The sequence below is a fragment of the Vicia villosa genome, linkage group LG7 (assembly GCF_029867415.1).
Source record: "Vicia villosa cultivar HV-30 ecotype Madison, WI linkage group LG7, Vvil1.0, whole genome shotgun sequence".
In the NCBI taxonomy this organism is placed as follows: domain Eukaryota; kingdom Viridiplantae; phylum Streptophyta; class Magnoliopsida; order Fabales; family Fabaceae; genus Vicia; species Vicia villosa.
In genome coordinates this window covers 128022401-128030382 of record NC_081186.1, presented here as the reverse complement: position 1 = coordinate 128030382, position 7982 = coordinate 128022401, and the positions used below count along the sequence as shown (strand labels likewise).

The window sequence follows — 7982 nt, the reverse complement described above, 5'->3', positions numbered from 1 at the left end:
AAGCATACCCGTGATTGAGGTTAGGTCCCACTCTGATTTGTCCCTTTCATAATAACATCACAATCTAGCATAAAGGAATACATACACACATCATATTTTGGCATTTCCCAAATGTGTCACGAGCTTAACAACACACCCTCTCCCTGTGACATGTTCATTGGCTCACTGTCCTATTCAACTTAATCATCAACCCTACTTAACTTCTTCCACTATTACTATAACATAAACTAATCAACACTTAATCAGCAATCCTAAGTATAAGTAAAACATGAAAATTCACCTATCACATTTTTGGCATATCACATATGCAACTTTTTAGGTAGTACTTGACAAAAAACTTTTATATCTCTGTCAGGTTAATGTTCCACATATTCATGTATAGTTAATCTCGTGAATGCATAACCTCAAATATTGAGCATCACATTAACAAAATATCATTGGTTTCAATTTCAAAACCTCTTGTTCTATGTTCATACTTCATATCTCTTTCTCCAATTCAACAGAAAATGGCTAAACAACTTCATCATTCACAATCACATCACCTACTCCTTCTAGTCTTCTTCCTCTCCATTATCCATTTTTCACACCAGTTACAGTCCTCACACTCTCAAACCCTCCTCAAACTCCAACAACTTCTAGGCTACCCTTCATCCCTATCAACCTTAACCACCACCCAAGATTTCTGCAACATTGAACCTACACCTTACTTAACACTAGTCTGCTATGAACAAAACTTAACACAGCTACATCTTGTTGGAAACACCAACTTCACCACCTCATTGCCTCAAAACTTCAACTCACACACTCTCTTTTCAACACTTTCCACTCTTTCATCCTTGAAAGTCCTCTCTTTGGTTTCCCTTGGCTTATGGGGTCCCCTACCTGAAACCATAGGTGAATTTTCCTCATTGGAGATACTCAACATTAGCTCAAACTACTTCAGTGGAGAAATACCAGTTCACCTTTCATATCTCACCAATCTTCAATCACTAGTACTTGATGATAACAACTTCAATGGTGAGATTCCAAACTTGTTAACCTCTCTTCAAGGTTTGGTTGTTCTTAGCATGAAGAGAAACTTTCTCACAGGTAACTTGCCAAATTCAGTGAACCATCTTGTTACTCTTAGAGTTTTGGATCTGTCAAATAATCAACTATTTGGTGAATTACCTCATCTGCATAACTTGGTTAACCTTCAAGTTCTTCACTTGGAAAACAACAGATTAGGACCTCATTTTCCTTCTCTTCCTACAAAGCTAGTTTCACTTGTGCTTAGGAACAACAGTTTTAGGCTTGGTGTACCTTCTAATATAAGCTCTTTCTATCAGCTTCAAGAATTGGACCTTTCATTGAATGGCTTTGTAGGGCCATTTCCGCCGTCTTTGTTGTCGCTTCCTTCGATAAATTACCTCGATGTTTCATCGAATAAGTTTACTGGTATGCTCTTCGAGAATTTTTCGTGTAATGGCGATCTTCGGTTTGTGAATTTGTCTTCAAATCTTTTGAAAGGTGAACTACCTAGTTGTTTGAGAGAAAAGGAAAAGGTTGTTTTGTATGCTAGAAACTGTTTATCTGATGAGAAGAAACAAGATCAACATAGTTATAGTTTCTGCAGCAGTGAAGCTCTTGCGGTGAATATTTCGCCGCGTCAACAACAGAAACATAAAGGAACAGCAAGTAAAACAGTACTTGTTTCATCAAGTATTGGAGTTGTTGGAGTGTTGATTGTTGCTGTTGTTGTCTTGGCTGTTAATCAAGTTCATAAGAAAAATGTTTCGAAAACACCTTCGATGGCTACTTTGGAGCATGTTATTATTAGCCAAATACAGAATGAAGATAGAGTGAAAACTACTGCAAGGTCTATAGTAGAGCATATCATCAGAAAGGTACCTGATAAAAACGCTATGAAAACACTAACAAGATTCATAAAGGAACATATCGCGAGCTTACTCGGAAACAGACGCCTTTCAAGGTCACCTTCAAGGTCCATAATCGAACATGTATCATCAGTTAACACTGTAAAACTACTCACAGATGCAAGTAAATCCACATATCCTTTGTCTTGTTTTTACATAACTTCAATTCCGCAAAAATGCACAATCTATTAAGCATTAAAACCTATGAAATACGGACACCAGAAACACGTCGCATCACATATAGTCACTTAATGATATTCTTTGTTAACAGGGTGTATATCTGAAACAATGAAGATGGGAACCGGTCTTCCTGCATATAGGACCTTTTCTTTGGAGCAACTTAAGGAAGCTACAAATAATTTTGATGAGTCAAGTCTCATAAGTGAAGGTCCACTTGGTCAGGTATGCATTTGAAATTGTCAAGGTTGATATAGTTTTCTCAACAATTATGCATAGGAATCCTCAAGTTCTTGTACTATGATGTCAGATATATAAAGGGGTTCTCTCTGATGGGATGCAAATTACTATTAGAGGAATGAAGATAAGAAAGAAGCATAGCCCTCAAGCTTATATGCACCATGTTGAGTTGATTTCAAAACTTAGGCATTCACACTTGGTTAGTTCACTTGGACATTCTTTCGAGTGCAACCAAGATGATTCAAGTGTCAATACTATATTTCTCATTTTCGAGTTTGTTCAAGATAAAAGTTTAAGAAGCCGCATCTCCGGTAAGGAATATTGTCTTGCTACAGTCTTTCTTCAACTTGTGGTAGCTGACATCTCAACTATGTTGTCACCGTAGCTACCAACAATCGTCTGCAAATTAACATAAATTTATTGAATATGTTCGCTAATAACATTTTGTTTCAATAGGATCAAATGGAGAGAAGCTTTGTTGGACACAGAGAATAGCAGCCACAATTGGAGTAGTGAAAGGCATTCAATATTTGCATACAGGGATAGTGCCTGGACTATATTCGAATAATATCAAGATAACTGATATTCTTTTGGATAACAATCATAATGTCAAAATAAGCAGTTATAATCTGCCGATCTATGCTGAAAACAAAAGAATGGTAAAGGGAGAAAATATCAGTTTGTTTATGCTCTCCTGTTTCGATTAATATATCTTCATTTGTTTTACGATATTGCTCAGTCTAATGGTTTTCTTCAAAATATTAAGGTCGGCAATGGAACTTCTCATGGAGTAAAAGGAAATCTCCAAGCAAGGTAAAAAATCGGTTCCTTGATATTACAATGGTGCTTAATCTTAGCTGCTAAGAGAGTATGAAAATGTAGCGAGTTGAACACAGAAGGACTTCATTTTATAATCCGAAATATTGCATACAAGAAAAACTACCTTCGGCATGATAAGTCAGACTCTGATGAATCATGATGATCTCGTGTGCGTTTATTTATCTGTTTACTTTAGAGTCGAATTTGTTGCTCTAAGATGATTGCTATAATGATTTTCAGGATAAATGATGGAGACAAGAATGATGTGTATGATATTGGGGTAATCTTGCTAGAAATCATTCTTGGACGACCGATAATGTTCCACAATGAAGTGGGAACATTAAAAGATCTCGTGAGTATTATTTTCATAAGCGTTTAATTAAGCTGTTTATCCAAATGTCCGCTAATCCTAACAACGTTGTATGCGTTGCTCTTACGCAGTTACATGTAAGCATAAAAACTGATGATATAGCAAGAAGGAGTATTGTAGACCCATTTGTTCACAAGGAATGTTCAGATGAATCATTACTGAAAATGATGGAGATATGTGTAAGGTGTCTCTCAAGTGAACCGAATGAAAGACCTTCTGTGGAAGATATTCTTTGGAATTTGCAGTTTGCAGCACAAGTTCAGAACTCATGGAGAAGAGAAACTAGTGATTATAGAGACTCACCTAAATCATCCTCAAGAGAGACAAAGTTACAATGAAATTAACATGATCTATTATGGTGTATGCTACTATGTACATTAAGTTTCATTTTATACAGATTAATGTATAAGCATGATTATTTCTATTTAAAAATTATCTTTGAAAGTTCTACCTTGGATAATATATGTGGAGTCAAAAGTTTGTTTACAAGCGGAAGACAACTCTCGCCTTACAATACGATTTTGTAAGGTTGAGTTTGGCCAACCGAGGTTGAAAATTATGTTTATGAAGTTTCATGACGGTCAGAAAAAATTGCAAAATCCTAACTAATATAACAAAACAGACAAGAAAAAGAAATTTGCGACAGGAATAAGCCAGAGCATTTTGCTTTATGCTATGACAAAATCGAGAATCAGCACGATTCAAAAACGAAAAAACGAGTGAAACGCATACAAAAACGAACGCCGCGTGCGAACTCGAAAGTTAGAATTGAATGGATGATGAAACAAATGAAGATTACATTGAACTAAGAAACATCTCAAAGTAGTTACTATCAGGATTGCATCAGCTTGGAAGCCTAAATATCATACCTCAAAGTAAAGATTCATCAACTTTCATGACTTTCTTTCTTTATTCCAATGAAATTGAAGTGAAAACTAACAAGTCTAATTTTATCATGGAGCAATTGCTGTCACAAAACTGAAATTCTAACAGATCAGAGAACATATGACCTTAAAATTCCTCTGCTATTCTTATTATGGCTATCTTCTAAAACTTCAATTACATGGAATTAGCCAAAGCCAACAATGAAACTCGGAGAAATTCTCAATGCCTCATCTAAAAATAAATGCTACCAAGACTGAGTTAGGATATTAAATGCTTTCTTGAAAAGTTCCGGACCGAGAGAAAGCAGCAGGGTTAGCTCTTAGAATTTGATTATCGTCTGAATCTCGAGAACTTGCACTTGACTTAGGTTCAAATGATTTAAAAACACCTCCTTTCATAATAGGTTTGTTCTGTTGAGATTTTGTTCTCAAAGTTGACCATATAGAACTCTTCGCAGCCTCTTCTGGATTATTGATTCGGATAGTTTTCGGCACCCAAATATTGTGTTTCGTCGTATCTTCTGCTTGTGTACTTCCATCTCTCCAATGTTTTCCTAAAGTTGGTGACCTATTCCCGGAACACGTGCCACTACTAACCGAAGATGAAGGTGATTGAATGCCATCCATTGGGCCAACCCAATTTGGCATACAACCCCAATATGATGAAGGTGGCATCGGTATTTCTACTGCCATCATGGTTGCAGGACTGGAGGTTATGTTATCTGGCTTAAATGGCGTAGGATTCCAACATGGATAAGTCCATGGAGGAGCAGAATAATAATGAAGTGAATGCAAAGGAATTAAGCTATTGTACTGTGGTGTCAAACCAATATGCTCTATTCCATTTTCAGAATACTCCTTCTCGCTGGAATTAGCCGCTGTTGCAGAAAAGTTAGAAGGGTCTTCAATATCATCTTTGACAGTAGAAGAGTCTGTTTCAATTTTTCTACGGCCCTTGAGATTTAACACAGTTTCTAGTGATTCACTAAGAGGAACTTCCTCCCTGTGACTAGTAGGGTCGGAATCTGTGTGTATGACAGGTACGTTCTGCAAAGGCAGATGCTTATTTCTACGCTTACCGGCTCCAATAGGAACGTTCCGAATTGCTCCCCCAGCTGTCCAATACCTATGACAATTTTTGCAGAAATGCCTTGGTTGGTTAACATTGTAATTGTTGAAATAGCAAAACTTTGTCTCCAAACTATTGCAGCGAGGACATGAAAGAACCTTGTCTGGCTTCTTGAAAGCTTTCCCTTGATTGTCAATATCTCTTTTGGCAGTCTTCTGTTCATAAGTACTATGAACTAATTCGGTCCCCGGTTTTGAAGTGCCGGTTTCGTACATGTTTGGAATAGCATTAGCATCATCTCGTGGATAAGCTTGATTGCAAGAAACTTCATTCAAAGAAACACTAACATCAGCATTAGTTGATTCTTCAAGTCCATTCTGCAAATGAGTATCAAACTGTGTCAGCTAGCATACATTGAGCCGATTCGACAACTTGCATTGTAAACAAAAGTTATAACTCATACATATAATACAAAGGGTGGCACAAAATTTTCATTTTTCCGGTGTTGTCAATCATGAATCGCGGAAAATGGAAACTTATTCCAATTCTATTATGCAATAGTGTTATAACACGGCTATTTGACAATATTTTGTACATAATAACATATCGTAAAATAATTTTGATTTGTTCGAATTCTGCTATCCTATTGCACCGCTCTTTAACAATATTGATTTCTACACAAAAAATATACATGAAATACCTACGAATTATGAAGCACGGACGCTGAAAAGACGACCCTCACACTGACATATCGACACCAATAATAGTTTGAAGAAATAAATAAATTAAACATAATCACATGCGTCATTGTCAATTTCGGACACCGACACTGACGCATAAAACCTTTTTTCAAAGGCGTCGATGCCTAACAGCCTACAACAGATTAAACACATACCAATATCTCTTTCTTTTGCTCCAGTAAAACTAATCAAACAGTACATTAAAGAATTGAACACTAAGAATCAATTTGACCTAAAACTTCTAACATAACAAAAAATATTTAAAAAAAAGGTCCTATTTCACAAAATCTATTCCATTGCTACAGTTGATAGAACACACATTTCCATGCTAATTAAAAATTAGTGGTTATACATTTAGGTCCAACTTAAAATTAAAATCAGATTCAAACACACCTAATTCAAATTAGACCCTACATCACAATTTCTATAGTAACACACTCAAGTCTGCAACCAAATTATCAAAAAAATTCAGATACATAGAGCATAAATATGAATATTATACAAGTAAGTATACATAAATTTGAACTATATATGAATAATAAAAATGAAATAGTGGGTTTTGAAATTTGAGATTAAAAATGCAAACTTTATCATTAAGAAAGCAAAAAAGGTGCAAGAAGATGTAAAGGAAAAAGAAAGGCAAGACCATGATGTAGATGGGTTGTTGTTGTTGTTGTTGTTGTGGAAGAGAGTGAATCTGAGAGGAGAAAGAGTGTGAATCTGTGGTGATGGGAATATGAATATGAATATGAATATCACTTCCAAAAAGCTTGATTGAAGGATCTTGGAACATGCCTCAAATGGAAGTTTGTTGTTAGTTGGATAGAAAAAGAGTGAGAGAGAAAGGAAAAAAGGGCACAAAAAAGTGACTAAAAGAAGAAAAGATGGCAAAACAAAGAAAGAAACCCAAAATCATAGAAATGACAAATAAACTGTTTATTTGCCATAAGAATCAACATACTTTTTTTGTTATTTTCTTTTTTTTGTATATTATTATATTATTTTCTTATGCTACATCATTTTCTATTATTATTTTTGTATATATATGATATATAACAAAGTCAAATGAAATTAACTATTATAATTGTAGAGTAAAATAACCAAATTGTTTAATAAAATAGTAAAGCAACAAGACAGTTCATTTTTATTTCAATTTACTTATTGACTTTGAATTTTTATGCCTAAACTGGTATCTCTGGAAATGATATGGATTAATCTTATGAATTGGATAAAACACAATAGATGATAAAAACAATATTCAGGTTTATTGGTTTTGAATTTGAATCCAATTCTACAATATTTTTTCTTTCATAAAAATATTTTAATGGTGTCAGTTAAACCAATTTAATTGATAGTTGTGCAGAAATATTAAATATTAAATATAAGAACGTGAGTTCGAACTCACGATATTTCATTTGTTCACCTTTAAAGGAAAAGAGAGACTTTGATGATAAACCATCATAAATTGTCTTCCACTAATTTAGTTTGTTACAATAAGAAATCAAAGAAATATACTCAGATAAAAGCTCAATAGTAACTGATCTTAAATTCTTTCTTGGCTATTCTTTTTTTTTAAAATGGACTCAGATAAAAGTTTCAAATCTTGGTCATCGACTTCATCTTGATTCCAATACCTTTAATATTTTAGAATTTTTAATCTTCAATTTTGCAATAATTTCTTCAAAATACTATTTGGAAGACTTTAGCAAATGGTTGATGGAAACAAGAAATTTCCAATTCTCGGAGAAGACAATTATTTTTCTTCTA

General features: G+C 34.6%; 2 protein-coding genes across 2 annotated transcripts; one reads left to right on the top strand and one right to left on the bottom strand.

Moving 5' to 3' along the window:
• Nucleotides 1-287: 287 nt before the first annotated feature.
• On the top strand, nt 288-3982 carry LOC131616795 (probable inactive leucine-rich repeat receptor-like protein kinase At3g03770). The gene is made up of 7 exons (XM_058888242.1): nt 288-2040; nt 2188-2318; nt 2404-2644; nt 2790-2992; nt 3100-3146; nt 3393-3504; nt 3594-3982. The coding sequence occupies exons 1-7, from the start codon at nt 507-509 to the stop codon at nt 3858-3860; spliced, it is 2535 nt and encodes an 844-aa protein (XP_058744225.1). The 5' UTR covers nt 288-506; the 3' UTR covers nt 3861-3982.
• A 431-nt stretch (nt 3983-4413) lies between these two features.
• Nucleotides 4414-7115, bottom strand: LOC131616796 (cyclic dof factor 1-like). Its single transcript, XM_058888243.1, has 2 exons — nt 6862-7115; nt 4414-5852 (listed from the first exon to the last, which is right to left on the bottom strand). Exons 1-2 carry the CDS (start codon nt 7006-7008, stop codon nt 4674-4676), a joined length of 1326 nt encoding a protein of 441 aa, XP_058744226.1. The 5' UTR covers nt 7009-7115; the 3' UTR covers nt 4414-4673.
• Between the last annotated feature and the right edge of the window lie 867 nt (nt 7116-7982).

What these genes read in the sequence shown, in the direction of transcription:
- LOC131616796 (XM_058888243.1), bottom strand. Translation starts at nt 7,008, where the DNA reads ATGTTCCAAGATCCTTCAATCAAGCTTTTTGGAAGTGATATTCATATT. An exon ending in AACAACCCATCTACATCATG is followed by an intron (nt 5,853 to 6,861) that starts GTCTTGCCTTTC and finishes ACTCATTTGCAG; the next exon opens with AATGGACTTGAAGAATCAAC.
- LOC131616795 (XM_058888242.1), top strand. Translation starts at nt 507, where the DNA reads ATGGCTAAACAACTTCATCATTCACAATCACATCACCTACTCCTTCTA. An exon ending in AAAACTACTCACAGATGCAA is followed by an intron (nt 2,041 to 2,187) that starts GTAAATCCACAT and finishes CTTTGTTAACAG; the next exon opens with GGTGTATATCTGAAACAATG. An exon ending in TGGGAACATTAAAAGATCTC is followed by an intron (nt 3,505 to 3,593) that starts GTGAGTATTATT and finishes GCTCTTACGCAG; the next exon opens with TTACATGTAAGCATAAAAAC.